General features: G+C 40.0%; 1 protein-coding gene and 1 non-coding gene across 4 annotated transcripts in view; both read left to right on the top strand.

Annotated features, from left to right (window-relative positions):
- The first annotated feature begins 274 nt into the window (after nucleotides 1-274).
- SLC2A2 (solute carrier family 2 member 2) overlaps nucleotides 275-19276 on the top strand; it is a 33453-nt gene continuing 14451 nt past the window's right edge. Inside the window, exons 1-4 of one of the 3 annotated variants that reach the window (XM_024734086.1) lie at nucleotides 275-361; nucleotides 9374-9466; nucleotides 12699-12961; nucleotides 17824-17948. In XM_024734086.1, the coding sequence (XP_024589854.1) occupies nucleotides 12873-12961; nucleotides 17824-17948 (214 nt within the window). In that variant the 5' untranslated portion in view covers nucleotides 275-361; nucleotides 9374-9466; nucleotides 12699-12872. Of the gene's footprint in view, nucleotides 362-1972; nucleotides 2043-9373; nucleotides 9467-12698; nucleotides 12962-17823; nucleotides 17949-19276 lie in introns of those variants that run through there. The other 2 variants (XM_024734084.1, XM_024734087.1) reach the window with 2 other exon arrangements.
- On the top strand, nucleotides 14888-14960 carry TRNAS-GCU (transfer RNA serine (anticodon GCU)). Its single transcript has one exon. It is a non-coding gene; the product is annotated as a tRNA-Ser (tRNA).

Here is a 19276-nt window from a genome sequence, read left to right as displayed (position 1 = left end):
CTCCTGAGAGGTCGAAATGCATTATCAGTTCTCCGGAGGCTAAATCCCAATGCAATCACTGTTAACAATTCCTCCACCCTACAGCCGGAGATAAAGTTTCAGCCATCCCTAAAAGGTGCGGAGATTACTTATTTCTGAGTAAGAGAACAGGAGAGGTCTGGGCTAAACCAGAGGAAACTGGTCTAGGTGGCTTAAGGTCCAGCGTCCCGGTTAAGCGAGTGGCAGGGCGTGTTTCCAATGAAGAAAACAGCTCCCTTGCGCGCTGTGCGCGCAGCTCCAACCCGGCAGGAGAAGTTAAAGGCTCCACGGCCCCACGCAGCATTCGAGGCCATCTCTTAAAAGGAAGATTCAAAAAACAAAGGTTGGTAAACAGAGGGAACTATCATTTTTGACAGCCGCACAAAGACTTTCTGGCAGAGTTTCCTGTCACTGGAAAATGATTGCTAAGGAATCGTCTCCCGATTAAATACGCTCAGACAATTGGTCGTGCACATCACCAGCTGAAACTGGAGCAGAAAGCCAGGAGCCGGCCGTGCACTAACGGCAGCGCGGCTACCCGGGGTCTTTAAATTCTGATTTCAAAACTGCTCCCCAAAGCTTGACTCTGCAAGGGAGAGTGCCTTATGTTATGATTCAATGGGTTAATCCATGTAAAGCGCTGAGGGCAGCACCTGGCACTAAACAAGAACTCAATAAAGATTAACTGTCTTTGTTAGTAATATTCATTCATGCCTTTCCACTCAGAAATTACTGGACTGCTGTTTATGGTTACTTTTCTCTCTCCTTATGCATTATGAGCTCCAAAGTGTCATATTTATATCATGCATCTCAGAGCCTGGGACTGTGCTGGGCTCAATAGAAGTTTGTGATTTGAATTGAATGATACTCACTTGCATTACCTTGCAGAAGTGATACAAATGAAAAGAGTGGGGAAATCAAAGACAAGTGAAATCTCAGCCTCCTTTATCTCCTCATTCTGTTTCCTCATAGCACCCCTCATTTATGGGGCTGTTCGTTACATCTTCCCTGCTGGACACTGGTTCCAGCTGAGCCTCAGTGGAACCAGTAACACGGTTTGCCAGGCACAGTTCAAGCTCAACCGATTTTGATGTCACCTGCCCCCTCACCCCCCCGAGACTGGACATGGTAGAGGATGTGCAGACGGGCACAAGCCCAAGCCCTGGGAGATTTATTTGAGAGCTCCACTACTGCCTCCTTCAGGTGCCTCTTGACATACACCGAACCAGTACCTATAACAGCAAAAACAAGAGCAACCAACATTTGCTGAGCACCTATTATTCACCATGCTAAACACTTTCATATATTACCACATTTAACCCAAGCAATAAACAAAGTGTATATTCTGTTATTTTCATTCTATCAGGTGAAAAAACTAAGGCACAGAAAAGTCACAATGAGCCACTTGTTTAAGGTCACAACACCAGTAAAATGGTGACATTCAAACCCAAGTTCCTGACTCTCCAAACGCATTCAGGTAACCACTCAAGCCTACAGTGACCTCTGGCCACACAGTCCAGCTCTGAAGCGCAAAGCACCACAGAACTGTTTCTCTGCAGGGCAGTGCATGTGCCTCCCACGCACCTGTCTTTCTTTTCCCCACAGCATAGCATGGCAGCCCAGCTTCTCTCATTTTCCACAAAAGACCCCAAAGATTTCCTTTTTCACCTGCCCCTGGTTACTGCCCCATTTAGAACGTGCCTTAAAACATGACCGCCTCTGGTTTCTAACTTACGCCTAAGGGACCTGCTCCCATTTTCTTTCCTGGTGGAACAAAGGCATTGAAGCCACAAGTCACAGAGGCAAAAAGCATTTATTGATTGGATTCCCATCAATATTCGCCCTCTGCCCAGGATTAGACTTGGCCTCATGCCTTCTTTGCTTTGCTCCTCCTACTCTAATGTATAACTAGTCTCAGGAAGCTGGAGGAGGACAGTCAGGGACTGGCCACGGTATCTGCCACACTCACTACAGGACCGGGAATTAAGAGGAGGACTCCAACCCACAAAATGACAGAAGATAAGGTACAGTCGTATTATGTCCATTTGCGGACGTGAATAGGGAAATCTGTTGAAGTCAGTGAGCATGTTGAGGATTTGGGGGATGTTGGGTGTAGCTGTCACAGATCAAAGCTACTTCTCTTGGCCGATTGATAGTTTGGCTGCTAAAAAAATCATATTTTTTATTCAGTAATTGGGACTTTAAGGATATTTGCTCTCTTTTCTGACTAGCCTGTGTAATGTTTTCTCGAGTGGTACTACATAACCATATTATGGAAGGAATGTGCAAAAAAAGGCATATTCACCCAAATCTAACTAATCGTGAAACTGATCTGAAATCTTCAAAAATATCAATATTCAAAAAACAAAGGGTAGAAGGCCTGTTTTAGATTAAAGGAGACTAAGAAGAACTGATGACCAAATGCAACAAGTGATCTTAGATGGTGGAAGGAAGAAGAAAACAGCTCTAAGGGACAATATGGGGATAGTGAGAAATTTTGAAAATGGTGTATTAGATAATGTTTTATAACTCTTACGTTCTTGGATGTGATAATGGTATTGTAATTATGTAGGAGAATGTCTATGTTCTTAGTGAGTACATGCTGAAGTATTTAGGAGTGAAGTGACACAAGTATCTGGTGTAACTTACTCTGCTGAGCCATCTTTCATGTCAGTAAGTGACAAGGCTAGGAGCACAGGCTTTGCAGTCAGGGACCTGGATTTGGAGTGTGCTGATACTACTTACCTGCTGTGATACTGGGGTTAAGTTATTTAACTGGCCTATCCACTAATTGAGATTTTAAGGATATTTTCTCTGTTTTCTGAGTAGTCTGTATGATTTTCTCGAGTGCTTTTCTCGACTGCAACAGATTAAGAACACATTGGGATATAACATAAGGATATAGTATGGGATATACAGGGATTATAATAGTTCTCTGCTGTAGGGGTGTAATTAAATGAGATAATATTATAGAAACTCAGATGACAAACATTTTAATATCAATAGTTATGTATTTATATAATGTGTATTTAAGGAATAACTAGGATTTCATGATTTCCTATAAGAGCCCAGGATACAGCTAAAGTAGTTAAAACTTTAAAAATAGTATAAAGACAAATATTAAGTTAATAACTATACGGATGGTATGTAGATTTGGCAAAAATTATGAAGGTAGTGTTCAAACAAGTGACGTTTGGTAGATATTGCAAAAAGAAAGGTGCTTAACCACACTGCCTGGCACATAGCCTATGATCAAGTTTCATATAGAACTATCCTTAAATTCCCTCAGGGGCCTTTAGAAATTGTGTTGTAGTACTTCTCTTGAGAATTAAGGAATTGCCTAAAAAGGGAACCCAGAAAGAATGAGAACTGATGTAAAGCACAATGTTATAGCTTCGTAAAACCACCCAGACTTTGAAAGAAGTGAACTAAGCATGAGACTGAGGGTTAGGAGACCTGGGTTCTCACTCTGGATATACCCAGTAATGCACTGTGTAATTCAAAAGACTTGGACTCAGATTCTTCAACTGAAAGAGGAGGAGATTAGCCTAGAATCCATTGCTCTCAAAGGTCCCTTTCAGCTTGAAAATTCTATGGCTTGAGAAGCTCCTGGACTTTTCCAAAGTTGGGTGCAAGATCGCCTTTGGGTTGGTGTACATAGTATTTTGTAGAGGAAAGAGTACAAGCTCTGCTCCCTACCTAGTCAATCAATAGATGCTGAAAATCTGCCTTTTTGTTTAGCAGTGGGAGTTTAAGATGAGCTCTGGTTTCCAATACTAGAGTATCTGTTATTCATCAGCTATGTGTGTTGGGCATACCACTTCATCTCTGAGCCCTGGTTTCCTCACCTGTAAAATGGGGATAATTTCATGTACTTTGCAGTAGTGTTGTGAAGATTATTGGTGATTTCTAAAAATTTGACAGGTGGTTGTTTGGCAAGAGTGATAAATGAGATGATAATGATGTGATTAAAGATCAGTTGGTTTTTAGCCCTTTCACTATTTATAGGAAGACCACAGTATGTATCTTATTCAGCCTTTGTAACAAATCTATGCATTAACTATTATTATACCCATTTGCGGGGTAAAGAAACTGAGATTTGGGGATGTTAAGGGCCTAGCTGGGACTCTTCCAGGTTTTCTGACTCCCAAGCCTACTTGTTTTTCCTAATAGACTCCATCTGATTTCTAAGCCACAAAATAAACACCACATTTGGGTTTTTTTGTTGTTTGTTTGGTTTTTTTTTTGCGGTACGCGGGCCTCTCACTGTTGTGGCCTCTCCCGTTGCGGAGCACAGGCTCCGGATGCGCAGGCTCAGCGGCCACGGCTCAAGGGCCTAGCCGCTCCGCGGCGTGTGGGATCCTCCCGGACCAGGGCAAGAACCCATGTCCCCTGCATCGGCAGGCAGACTCTCAACCACTGCGCCACCAGGGAAGCCCCACATTTGTTTTATGTTAAGGTTCAGCCACTTGCCCATTCTACTCTTCTACATTTATCCAGCGCATATTTTTAATTGGATATAGAACATAGTTTCTTTAACTTAAAATTATTAAGCTCCAAATGAAGACAGTCTTTCTAAAAGTGCATGCTTAATACCTTGTTGCCTATGAAGAAGTTGAAAGCTGCCACTTGGTGGATATATGGCCTTTAGATGAGTTCATTACCCTTTCCATATCATTACCTTTTCCCATACGTAAAATGGTATAATAATTTCCACCTACAAGGTTGTCGAGAGAGCAGGCAAACCATTTAGAACACAGAGCCTGGACAAGAGTAAGTTCCTCTCTAAGTTCTCACTGTTTTCACTAGCTCCTATGTACCTATCCTTGAGTCAACCTTTTGGATATTAGATTGAATGAATGGAGGTTAATGGGCCAATTCAAACTTAGTTGTTTAGTAGTTTTCAGAAATTTTCCCTCTCATAAACAAAACTTTCTTTGACCAAGTCTAACCACAAAGAAGGTTAACTACAAATGTTATCTCTTTTTATTTCACAATGGAAAAAGAAATGATGGGAAGCGAAGAGCCAGTTCAAAATGGAGTTCAGGGAAGGAAATCAAACCTGAAAATAAGAGGTACAAAACAAAAACAAAAAAGAAAATGCAATCAAACAGTTCCAGAGACTTTGATACTTGGTATGATCACTTTGGTTGGGAATTCAAGTGGCCCGATTAAAATAAATGAGATTGCTCCTTATCTGAGCAACTGGGTGAAATTTCTATCTCAAGGAGTTAAAGTGGGGAACTTCAGGCCATGGGTGGCAGTACCAGAGCCAACGCTGGAAAACGAAGCCGGGGAGACCAGAGGACCAAGACTTTAAGAGCACCCTAAGATTTCTAAATGTTTAAAACCTCTCTTATCTCCTTCACAGTGGCTTTTTTGTTATCCCTATAATGTGAGAAAGTGATCTTAGGGGCAGCTCCAATATTTCTATAGCAATGACTTAGAACAAGTTAATTGGAAGGTAATGGGACAGGAGTTCCAGAGATCTATGTTTGAAAATTAACTTACATTTTTGTCAAAGCAATGAAGGAACAGCTAACACTGTTGAGACTGTCATTTGGAGTGGAAGAGGAAGGCTGATGGAGATTAGAGGGGACCGGATCTGCTGCAGCCACCACCTTCAGCCCCAACTTCCACTTCTGTGACACCGCTGCTCACCATTGCTCACCAGTTGGACTCAAAATAAGAAGAAAGGAACTATATGCTTGTCTGGTGGGGACAGGAAGAGAGGGCCAGCAGAGAGCAGAAGCCCAGGGATGGAGTGGGAGGGGCAGTCACTAAGACACCAAGTGCTGGGAGACTCTGCCACGGACGAAAAGGAGATGCAGGGATGAAACTGGGCAAGTATGTCGTAGCCCTCACAAAAGTTTTTTATTTTATTTTATTTTATTTTTTGCGGTACGCGGGCCTCTCACTGTTGTGGCCTCTCCCGTTGCGGAGCACAGGCTCCGGACACGCAGGCTCAGCGGCCATGGCTCACGGGCCCAGCCGCTCCGCGGCCTGTGGGATCTTCCCGGACCGGGGCACGAACCCGTGTCCCCTGCATCGGCAGGCGGACTCTCAACCACTGCGCCACCAGGGAAGCCCTCACAAAAGCTTTTTATGGGTGTGTGAGGAAGGAGGGGATTTGTGTGGTGAGTGGTGGGAAAATGGAAAATGCACGTGGAACTGGTCATTGTTTGGTGATTTGCTTCAGCATCACAATTGGCAAATCCTATAAATATGTGCACTCTTAGTTGTTTTTTTTTTCAATTTAGAAAGATTAGGATCCTAGAGTTTCAGACCTGTTTGGCTTGTGAATGTTTGTTTCTGATCAATGAGAAATGCAAAATAACCAAGTAATTAAAAGCATAAGTTCTGGATCCAAATCATTATTCTATCAATACAAGTTACTGGCTGTAAGACTTTAACTAGTCTAGTTATCTATAAAATAGGGATACTAATGGTACTGTCATGAGGAGTGTGGTTGGCAGAATAATGGTCCTTAAAAGATGTCCATGGGACTTCCCTGGTGGTCCAGTGGGTAAGACTCTGTGCTCCCAATGCAGGGGGCCGGGGTTTGATCCCTGGTCAGGGAACAAGATCCTGCATGCATGCTGCAACCAAAAGATCCCGCATGCCACAACAAAGATCCTGGGTGCCACGACTAAGACCCAGCGCAGCCAAAATAAATAAATTAAAAAAAAAAATAAAAAAGATGTCTACAACCTTGTCCCCAGAACCTGTGAATATGTTACCTCACATAGTAAAAAGGGCTTTACAAACGCCATTACCGTTATGGCCCTTGAGATAGAGAGATTCCGGCTGTGAAGATGGAGGAAGGGCATGACTAATCAAGGAATGCTGTAAAGCTGGGAATGGCCCTTGCTTTACAGCTAGCACGGACCCTGGTCCTTCAACCACAAGGAACTAAATTCTATCATCAACCCAAATTTTCCCCTACATCCTCCAGAAAGGAACACAGCTTGCCAACACTTTGATTTTAGTCTGATGAGACTAGTGTCAGACTTCTGATCTACAAACACTGTAAAATCATAAATTTGTGTTATTTAAGCCACTGCTTTGTTTGGTTATTTGTAATAGCAACAAGAGAAAACGATTACAGGTAACTGACATAATACACATACAGCCATGAATGGCATGCAGTAGGCAAAATAATCAGTATTAGGCATTGAAGCTCTGTTTGCATTGCACCTAACATCAGATTGTCCAGACTGCAGTAATGGAGATTATCAAGAAGGGGGTTAAAGCCTGCTTAAGGTGCTTCTTGGTCCCCTCATTACTAATGTAAATGGGTTGAAATTCTCTGTCCTTGGAAACAGCTTAAAGGGAAAAAGGATTTAAGGAGAAATCACCAACCAAGTGAATGGAACCTCATCTTAGCTTTGGCTGCCTGAGCCACTGCGTTTTAGATGTCTCCAGTTCCGTTTCAGAGGATAATTCAAAGTCTCTGGTAATCCCACACACCATAACCATACCGTGTGTGTGTATTTGTGTGTGTAAGCACTCGCACATGTGCACTTTTTACATATATTTTATTTATAATTATTTTACTATTGATTATTAATGAATAACTATATATGTATATATGACTTATATCTAATAAATACAAATGTGAATTATATAATTATATGATATATAAGATATTATATATATGCTTCATACTTATATGGTTCTTTGGAGATATATATATACCGTATTAGCATGTAATTTGGGTCAGCTTTGATGTCTTGCCTTTCAGGGAACAAAGTTACTGGGAGGGAAAGTCTATATAGGGGCCACCTGCAATTAATTCTGAATTAGTAGAAAGAGAGGGAACATACAGATTCCCAATCATCACCCCAGCGATTCCAATCCACTAGTAGATCCGAGGTGAGCCCCAGGAAGCTACACATGTAATAAGCTCTTCAAGTAAAGTCTGGTTTTAGGACCATTAGACAGTAACTTCAAGGGCTCTCAGGGTGGTACTGTGATAATACTTTGTTGATGATGACACTGTGAAATTTCTGATCTCCAGAAATTTAATTGGGGAATAAGGAGGTCTGGTTAATTAGCTATTCTTCATGCTGGAGTAGGGGGATTTACAATTATTTGCCAATTGAGAGAAAACTGAAGATTATATAGGGAAAGTGGCTTGGGTCACATACCCACTAGGTATCAGAGTGGGAACTAAACGCTGTGTTGATATGACTCATTAATTCATTCAACAAAGTTCCTCCTGTATCTTATGTCATTTACTTTAAAATTTCAAATTACATAATTATACATGAAATATTTTCCTTACAAAATGTATAATAATATAAATAAAAGAAAAATACTCTTTTACCCCACCTCTCCAATCTCACATTCCTCCTCAAAGGTCAGCCTTTTGGTATTTGTTTTTCAAGAAAATATTCTATGAGTTACATAAAACACACACAAATCAAATAACACTTAGGTTTAAGTCTTTTTAAAAAAATAATTCGATTTCACAATTTCCTTTGTCACTTAAAAAGTCAGTATATAACAATCACATTATTCTAACTGCTGTATCGTGATGTATTTGAATCTATTTGGCCATTCCGTTGAATGACATTTAGGTTCTTTCCACAATTCTTGCTATAACATGCACAAAAATGCATCAAATATCCTTATACGTGACTCTGTATGCATGATATGAGTTCTCTAAGATGGTTAGACATGTAATTATAAGTTGAAAGGGATGGATGCTCTGCCACTTTCTACAGTTTTTTGTAGCTGCATGAAGTTCGGGAGAAAATAATATCCCTTAATTCACAACTCCAGGTTCAACAAGTTGCAGATCCTGAAAAGTATTTTACCTAGATGTTGATGTGGATTGTGATGCCTCTTAGATGAGTTCTGAGGTGTTTCTGTATCATGGCAATGTCCAGGAGAGCTCCCTATCTCTTTGTTACTGGTGTCTTATTTGACTTTTCAATGATTTTTAAAATTTTATTTTAAAATTGTTTTTTAAAAAAAAAACAACAACAAACAAAAAACTGTTTTTATCTTGGCAGTGTCCTTTAGTCAGCAGCAATTCTAGTTCACAGTCCTGATTTTGAAGCTTAAAAGAAAATATACACATATATATATATAGGGAAAAGGATGTCTGGTTCCTCCCCTGGACGAAGCTGTCCCAGATGTTTGCTGCTTTAGCAGTGTAGGGGAAATGAAAGGTGCCCACAGTCTCATATGAGTGAGCCCTGCCAGGAGCATAGGGCACACAGTGAATGAGTATCAAGGGGCAAGAACCAGCCAGTGGAGCCTGTCAGAAGTCCAAGCTGCAGAGAGATGGGGCGATGGTAACTGGAATTGCCTGGTGTTTCCCAGCCCTGTGTTTCATTCCCCACAGGTCACCAGGACCTTGGTTTTTACTGTCTTCACTGCCGTGCTGGGTTCCTTCCAGTTTGGATATGACATTGGCGTGATCAATGCACCTCAACAGGCAAGTGAAATATGCCCAAGTTCTCTTTTTGGTAATTTCTATCAGTGACAGAAAGGTATCTGCTCCACATCCAGAGAGATAAGGTGGGTCCACGCGGGGAACACGGGATAATCCTGCTCTCTGTCAGGTTCCACATGTGTGCTTCCAAGGCTGATAACTTGGCCTTGACTCCTCACTTTAAAACCCTCACAGAAAAAGAAAGAGTAATAAATAATCCTTGATCTCTGACTCAGCTATTCGCTGAGCTCACAGAAAACTCCAGCTAGAATACCACGTGCCTAAGGATTTTTTTAAAAAGACTTAAGAGCTGATTGAAGCATACATTCAGAGCTCCCAGATGCACAGATGAAAATGCCAGGGAATAAGAGGAAACAATGGAAGGATAAGGTTGTTTCAGCGCACATACCTGTACTGAGCACCAACTCACTGTGCGTCAGGCACTAACATATGCTCTCCCCCATTTGACTCGCCCAACCACCTTATTTTGCCCATTTCTTGTCCAGATTAAAACATTTTGGAACCCTGCAGGGGTGGGGAGTGGGCAGGGGAGGGGATGGAATTGGATGAAGGAGGTCAAAGTTACAAACTTCCAGGTATAGGATAAATAAGCACTAGGGATGTTAGGTACAACATGGTAAATATAATTAACACTGCTGTATGTTATATATGAAAGGTTTTGAGACAGTGAATCCTGAGTTCTCATCACAAGAAAAAAATGACAAACAAGCAAACAAAAAACACTTAGGAGCCCTAACACTAACAAGATTCTAGTCCTTCCCCCTACTCCTGTGTCCCATAGGTGATCCAAAGTAAAATAATACAAAACCTTTAAATAATAGTCAACAAGGCCAACAAAGTTTGGGTTTTCTCCATGTTGACCATGTGAATGGGTATTTTTTAAAAATATTGAATAATTTCTATCATTTTTCTCATTTACTTTGTGCATCCCTACTCTGGTTTCCAGTGAATAGACAGGAGAAGGATGTCATTTTTCTCAGACCCCACAGGCTGTAAGTGGGGAAACCAGGACTTCGTTCCCTCTGCTCTGAATCAGACTGTCAGGTCGTTTAGGGTGGGATTGATGTCTTATTCTTCTTCCTAGCACCAGTGCCAAGCACAATGATTGATGTAAACAATAAAGTGTTTAGTGAATGAAGAAGAGAGAGAGAAAGAGACACAGAGAGAGAGAGAAGAGAAGCTAGGGGAAGGGGTGGCATAAGGTGATGGTACAAGCATTTGTTCGGTGCCTTCTATGAATCCATCACATTTCATCTGCTTCTCTTACGACACTGGACTCCAAGGAAAATGTAAGAGACTACAGGGTGTGAACGTGTGAAATGTGTACTTGCCACAGTCCATCTGCTGAAAAGCGTTGCTCCTTGAACTAAAAGATGTGCTCTGGTTAGGTACCACATAGCATCATGAGTGTGGCAGCCTTTGCCAAGGCTGAGAGACTTGGGGAATAACTCTGGGGGCCATATAATTTTTTCTGTGGGTGATGACAACACATGCTAATTTAACAGGATTCTTGAAATTTGGAATTGGTAGAACGTTTTCTCTTCTTGTGGTAGAACTTTTCAAATCCTTATTTAAAGCATCCTCTTCAGTCTTGGGAGGGAAAATTAATCTAAGGTTTCCCCTCCTCCAATCCAAGTCCTAGAGCCAAACCTAAACACAGAGATCCCCCACTGGCATCCGGATTAGTGCCCTCTCTATAACCCTTCCTTCTGTATGGAAAGAGCTGCTTAAACACTATTACGTAAGAAGAGTCATTCAGGCCCATTTGTTTTTATTAGCAGAATGACATTTGGAATTGTTTTAGGGTATTTTAAAGTCACATTTTTTTTACAAATATGAAAACTATGCATGGCTGTTGCAGAAAGTTTTAGAAGAAAAAAATTCATGATTATTCATGTAGAGCAAACTGCTGAGAACATTTGGGATATTTCCTTTCAGCCTTTCTTCTGTGTATATTATCCATATAGAGTGGCCTTCCATGAGATAAATGTCTGGATCAGACTTCTTTTATTGTAAGAGGATATCATTCTCTCCCTCATTGGCTGATTTTACCACATAAGACTTTGCCCAGGACTGGCAACCTAGGGCAGCTGCATTCCAGGTCCTTGTCAGAGGTCCTCCCAGCTCATTGCTGCTAAATAGTGACCAAATCATCCAGAGGAATGACACAGAAGGAAGAGAGCCTGAAGGATGTGCCTTTACTCGATTATACTTTTGTTTGATCTTTACCTCTACTGAAACACATTATAAAATACGGCACTGTGAAATCTAGTTTTGAACATTGTTTATTCTGTTACATACTGAACTCTGTGAGGACCCATACAAGAAACTTCCTTCAGGTCTCAATACCTTCTCAGGTACTACTGAGTTGTTTTTGATCTTCAGAATTCACCAGTATATATGACTGTTTTCCTCTCTTTTCACTGGCTGCTAGGAAGCTTATTAATAAATTTAGAGCTCACCTAAAGCAAGGATGCAGCACCTAGTGTTTAAATTTGTATACCAACTTTATTTTGGGCCTCATCTTTCCCAATCTTTATTCTTATACCTACTTTTATGTTTCTGTTAAAATATTTACAGAAGCCAATTAAAATCCTGCTATGCAGGGGTAACAGTGGAGTGAAAATATATCTTTTCAACCTGCAGGATATTTTCAATTTGGATAGTAGCCAACCTTTAAAACTTGAAGAATTTTACATAAAAATCCAGATTTCTGGCTTCTCGTTAAAAATTAAAGGTCATAAATAGACATGGATATATGTATACGTATAGCTGATTCACTTTGTTATACAGCAGAAGCTAACACAACATTGTAAAGCAATTATACTCCAGTAAAGATGTTAAAAAAAAATTAAAGGTCATGCAACACTAGTCTCACATTGCAACTTCCTCCTTCAGATGGGACAAATAAATTCTGCCAACTCACTATTACATTCTCAAAATTACAGACAGTATTTCAGTCCTCTAGTCATCAAGATCCTTCTTGCCTCCTTCACTTGTTTGTTCCTGTCTGGTTCCTGTTGGCACTGGAATTTGTGACCTCTGTTTTATAGGATATGGTCAACTGAAACAACTAGATGCGTTAGTAAGTGCATAACACACATAATTGAGATAATCCTGTTTAAACACCTAACAAATATTTTAAAGGAAAAACAAACAAAAAATATACAGAATGTTTGAAATATTGGAGCTATTTTTCTTTTTATCTCCTTAGGTAATAATAACCCATTATAGACATGTTTTGGGTGTTCCGCTTGATGACCGAAAAGCTATCAACAGCTATGCTATCAACAGTACAGAGGAACTACCCGCAAGCCCATTCCTAGGGGTCCCAACACCAACCCCTTGGGCTGAGGAAGAGCCTGTGGCATCTGCTAGCCTCGTCACCATGTTCTGGTCCCTGTCTGTGTCCAGCTTTCCAGTTGGTGGAATGATTGCCTCATTCTTTGGTGGGTTGCTTGGAGACCAGCTTGGAAGGTAGGCAAATTTCATAGACAAGCAGAAACACAGAAACTTCAGTATTTTCGGTGTCATAATTTGCTTAGAAAGAAATCATCTTTCCTTTTGTGGAATAGTTTCAGAGTTGTTTTTTCAACTCACGACCCTATGAGTTAGGTTGGTATTGGACCAAATAATGGAAAAATCTGTTGCAACCATCGGCTTAATAGTGGAGGCATTTACAGCAAAAGTGAGTTTGGTGTGTATTTCTAGATAATCACTCTGATTCTCTGACTTTGTAACTTGTAAAACATATTGAGAAACCACCGCACAAGTGGTTTACTCAGGAACTCAGTGGGGAGTCAAGCGTGGAATTTTTAACCTGGGAGTCGATTGCTGGCTTCATCAAATTGCTCCATTTCTCAGACATCCAGGTTTTCATCTTCAAATTAGAATTTGACATTTGGATCAGTCAGGTCCTAAGGTCCAGTCAATATCCCCCGCTCCCAGTTGCCCAATATACTTGGCTTGGGGTTTCTAGCTACCGCTCCTTTTATCTCAAAGCCCCAACAAAGGGCTGAAGCAAGTGGTGTCTCCATTTCTCTACTTTGGTTTCTATTATGTGTTTTGGATTAAAAACATCAGCGGAACTCCTTTACACTCAAATTTCATTTAGTCATGTGATGTACTAAAGCTCTTGGATCCCCCCCACCCCCGCAGAGAGGAAGTAAAACAGAAAATAAAACGGTTATTTCTTTAGATTTATTTTCTGCTCTTTGCATCCATCTTTTATCACTCTTTTTCTCATGATAAAAACATGCAAATATGGAAAATGCAAAACCTTTAAAGTTCTAAATGATATAGGCAACTATCTTAGTAATACTGGATTACAATTCATTTAACTATTTTTAAAATATTTATTTATTGTATTTATTTATTTTCCTTTTTTTTGGCTGCGTTGGGTCTTAGTTGCGGCACACAGGATCTTTGTTGAGGCATGTAGGATCCTTTTTGTTACGGCATGCAGCCTGCTCAGGTTTCTCTCTAGCTGTGGCATGCGGCTTTTCTCTCTCTCGTTGAGGTGCGCGAGCTCAGTAGTTGTGGCGCGTGGGCTTAGTTGCCCTGCAGCACGTGGGATCTTAGTTTCCCGACCAGGGATCTAACCCGCGTCCCCAGTATTGGAAGGCAGATTCTTTACCACTGGACCACCAGGGAAGTCCCTCATTTAATTAATAAAATCCCTACTTTTTGTTTTCTTGGCCACGCCACATGGCATGCAAGAATCTTAGTTCCCTGACCAGGGGGTCGAATCCGCAACCCCTGCAGTGGAAGTGCAGAGTCTTAACAACTGGACCACCAGGGAAATCCTAAAATTCCTACTTTAAATTATAGTTTTCCCTCTCTGGTTATTAAATTCTGATAAGTTCTTCCTCTTGTACTGGAGTTTTTATATAATAAGACTGTAAGAATTTCTCTTAAGTAATGGGTAGCATGGTAATGCAAGTTTTATTCTTACTCTTATTTGAGAGGGACTTCCTCTACCATAAAAGAAAATGGTCAGTTCTTCAAATTTTTATCAACTTACTGGTGTTTAGCTGATCTTTAAATCAGTATCCATAAATTATGCAGGTCATTAACTCTCTTTAATTATTTAAAAAATTTAAAAATCATTTCAATTTGCACCAAGTTGGTTTAAGCAATAGTTGGAAATTTTTCTAGATTAATTATGTCTAAAATAAATAAAATTAAGCAAAGCTAAGTTAAATTTTTAAATATGGATAGACCAACTCTTTTAGCAGCTATTGACGTTTTATACTTCTTATCACTGAGGAAAGAATTTAAGCCCTTGTCCCTCATTTAGAGAACAGATTCTAACAATCCAGTGACTTACTCTAAAATATTTAATTAGTGTCCTGGTGGTGGAATCAGGATGCTTGTCTTCTCAAGCCTTAGGATTTAGGGGCGTCCCTGGTGGTCCAGTGGGTAAGACTCTGTGCTGCTAAAGCAGAGGGTCCAGGTTCAATCCCTGGTCGGGGAACTAGATCCCACATGCATGCCACAACTAAGAGCCCGAATGCCTCAACTACAGATCCCGCATGCCGCAACTAAAACATGCCACAACGAAGATCCTGCGTGCTGCAACTAAGATGAAGCGCAGCCAAAAACAAACAAACAAAAAGGTCGTAGGATTTAGCATCAACAATGTCAAACGACCAAAACAATGTCAAATGACCATTTATCAAATTATTTACTGTGAACTAAAAGTGAGGCTTCCTCCAACTCTCAGTAGAAAAATGATCCTCCTTGAAAATAGCCCTAAAACTAATCATTTTAACTTCAAAATTAAGACAAAATAGTTCAGTCTCTTTCACAAAACTATTTTTCTAGGGAGATTCACTGAGAACTAACATGATGGTCCTTATTGCCAGGGTCACTGCTTTACTAGTTAAAAGTAAATAAAAGTGTACTTTTCCGTTACTGCTTTAAAAAACATCTTTCCTCGTAATTGTGTTAATAGTCAATAGATGTCTATAGCCACTGTTTTATAGATTTGGGTTCTCAAAGTGAAATTTTACTTAAAATTTAAGTACCAGGGTAAGGTAGGGGAGACCATGATCTGGGCAATCCACACTACCATGAGTGAAGGAAGGTATACACAGCTTGCCTTTGAATATGTTCTTTCTTTTGTATCAAAAATGGAACTCACCAAAATAAAGCATTAACCTTTGGTTTCACACAGATCAAATCCCAGCTCTGTCACTTAATAGCTATGTGAAAATGAGCAAGTTACCTCAGTTCTCTAAGATGTTTCCCTCCATCTGCAATGTGGGGAAAGAAATACCTCCCTCGTGGCATTATTGTAAGGATTAAATTAAAATGAATATAAAAGGTTTAGTACACTGCTTGGCACAAAGTGAGCAGGCAGCAAGTGTAGATGATGATGATGAAGAAGCCTATGCCTACAGAAGTATTTAGAGCAAGATTTAAAGAAATATACGTAGACATATATTTCTTTCTCCCTGATTCAACCATTTCGTGTATTTTTAGATTATTTATTCTTGGCCATTTCTCACGTCTGAGCAGAAGTTAAAATCCTTTAAGGTGTATAGAGTGCTCCAGCATCCACTGGTGGTAAGGAAGAGGGACTTTAGAGCAATCCGGCATCAAAAATACTTTCAGGCTATCTATCTCTTTTACGACTTTTTATCTTTTCCCCGCCTAATGGAATATACTATTAGCTTAGCTAGTAACAGTTTCCTAGGGTAAATTATTGAATTTGCCTGCCCTCTGTCCTTGTGTAGAGAAAAAGCACTTCACAGAAGAACACCCCTGTCTTTTTCTACTGTGCAGTTCTGAAGCTGGTCAGCTCTAAAGCACTCTATTTACCTGTCTTTGGGTAGTTGATAACTTGCATATACTAGCTTGCCGTTACTGCTCTAATGAATTACTACAAACTTAATGGCTTAAAACAACACAAATTTGTTTTCTTACCGTTTTGGAGACCCAAATTCAGTTTCACTTGGCTGAAGTCACAGTGTCAGCGGGACTCATTCTTTCTGGAGGCTCTGAGGAAGAGTCCATTTCCTTTCCCTTTCCCAGCTTCTGGTGGCCACTTCTGTTCCTTGGCTTGTGGCCCCTTCCTCCATCTTCAGAGCACATCACTACAAGCTTTATTTCTTTCATCACATCACCTTCTCCTCTGCCTTCCTAGTATAAGGATAGTCATGATTACATCATTGGGCCCGAATGGATAATCCCTTCAATTCAAAATCCTTAATTTAATCAATCTGCAAAATCCCTTTGCCATATAAAGTAACATATTCCCAGGGTCTGAAGATTAGGGTGTGGACCCTTGTGGGGTATTATCCAGCCCATCACATGGTTTTTTGGGCAATCATTGCAGTATGAGATCATGTAGTTTTATTTTCCAGAAAAAAAAAAATCTGTTTGGTGTTTAAGATACTTGCTTAGAAAAAGCTCACCTATTAAAGTTTGAAACACTGACATAGAGCGTAACAAGATACTTACATTTCTTTGTGGGACAAAAATGACATAGAGCATAACAAGATACTTACATTTCTTCGTGGGACAAAAATTTTCACACCTGTTCACTCAAATTCTTTTTATTGGCCTTAGCATCGACTGAACTTTGAAGAAGGTTTTTGTGTACCTCAGTTTCCCATTTAACAGGAGGAAGAGTATCAGATACCTGCAAATGTCAATTTTCATATGATTAATTTTGAATATGATGTTTTTGTTGCTATTATCAGCTTTATTACATATTTTACATTGGTTCACATTAACTCATAGATTCTGGAAATATGCTGGCATACAATGACAAAATAGGGATAACTATAGTTCTCTATGATAAGGCTTAAAGTAAAAACGTGTTTTAATTTACTTCCAAATAATTCATACTAGAGAAAACTTAACTTTGAAGGTTCCTTTCATGATCTACATCAACTAAAAACTTGTACCATTAAAAGAAAAGAAAAGGGGTGTCATAGGTTACAACTCCAGAATTAAATTTAGCTATCACCAGGCAATTATTCTTTAAAACAATCAACTTCTAGAAAACTTAATTGTTAACTATTTGAAAAGGTGTCAGAAGTGTTATCTTAAAGCAAACCAGTCATCATCACAATTGAATCATCTCTATCAAAATGTGGAGATCAGGTACCTGCAACCCTAATTCTCCCATTATACATATATTACGTATTGTTAATGCTTTAACCCACAGACAGATCAAAGTAGCAATCATGGTTTAAGATTCCCCAACTAGCTCTATCAGCAACATTAAAATATTCAGTCTTAGGTAAAAATCTCAGCATGCTCTGAAAGCAAATAATTTTATCAAGTCTTGATGCTAAATTTATAATTCTTGCTTTTCAAATTTTCAGAATCAAAGCCATGTTGGTAGCAAACATTCTCTCATTAGCTGGAGCTCTCTTGATGGGGTTTTCGAAATTGGGACCATCTCACATTCTTATAATTTCAGGAAGAGGCATATCAGGACTCTACTGTGGTAAGTCATGCACACACACAGGCACACGCACACTCCCACACAAACACATACACACATCTGAAAATTATTCTGAAGGCAGATGTGGTTACATGTAGAGAATTTTTTTGAGCCTCGAGTGACATCATGAAAGGGAAAGGCAGTAGCATAAAGTTGCAGTCCTGAGTCAGGGAGGTTTGGGACCAGTAAGTGGAGTTGTAAGGGTATGTTCTTATCCACAGCGATGACAACATTTCTAGTCGTACGATCTAAGACAAATTATTTAACTTTGTTTCCTTATCCAGTAAGTGAGAAGGATAACAGTATCTACCTCCTGGAGATGGCTTGTGAGAATAAGTGTTCAGCATAGAATGTGACTACAGCAAGCTGCCAAATGTGCTAGCTGTTATCATTACTCCCATTGTTCAGTAGACAGCGGAAGACTGCTATGCCCAGACCCCTAACTCTACCCTTATGGCCTACCTGGCCACTGGTGTCTCTGTCTCTCCTATCTGGAAAGACCCTGACATCCTGGCCCATCTCTCAGACCACATTCCCTAGCCCTAAATGCTTCCACATGTAGCTGGTTGAAGGGTTAAAGTGGTGCTGACCATATAGGGAGAGGGAATCAGGCAGAATCAGTTGGTAGAGGAGTTCAGAAGGGAGGAAGGGTGCTCTTCCTAAGAACTTCCCATCTAAACAGCTGAATCACTATTTCTTGGACACAGCTTTTCAAACTACCTGAAGCAAATTATCAGCAGAAAGGGAGGATCGTGCATTCTCTAAAATAGTCAAATCTTTTGCTTCTCAATCCCAGTGACACCCATTGTCCCAAATCACAGCCACTAATAATATCCATTGGGGGTGGGAGAGGAAAGGTGAGGGCACAAAATGGTATATAAAATATTTTTAACACTTTTACCTGCAAAGAGGAAAAGACTATAATTCCATGAGTCTTCAATGATCAGTTGAAACAAAAGTCTAAGATTACTTGTCTCTTTTTGTTATTTTCAATGCTAATAAAAATAACTGAAGGGTAGCTTGATCAAGGTCAAGAGTCACCCCACTTGTGGAAAAAGCTTTGGATTCAGCGTGAATCGATTCTGGCACTGTCTGTGTCTGGCCTTAGTAACTGAATGTGAGACTCAGTTTCCTCTTCTGTAAAATGCAAATAATAACACAATCAAAGAAGTCCAAATCATGATTCTTCTATCTTTTCTCTCTGTTTTTTAAAATATAGCAAGAAAAAAATGACAAAATATTTTTGGTAAAGTTGAAGATAAATGCTGTAAACGTAACATGGAGCAACCTATCACTAGCATAGCCAAGTAACTCGTACTCTCCAACCACCT

The sequence above is a fragment of the Neophocaena asiaeorientalis genome, unplaced genomic scaffold (assembly GCF_003031525.2).
Source record: "Neophocaena asiaeorientalis asiaeorientalis breed wild unplaced genomic scaffold, Neophocaena_asiaeorientalis_V1.1 scaffold280, whole genome shotgun sequence".
Taxonomy (NCBI): Eukaryota; Metazoa; Chordata; class Mammalia; order Artiodactyla; family Phocoenidae; genus Neophocaena; species Neophocaena asiaeorientalis.
Note: the sequence above shows the minus strand (reverse complement) of the source record. Positions and strands in the feature narration are given on the sequence as shown.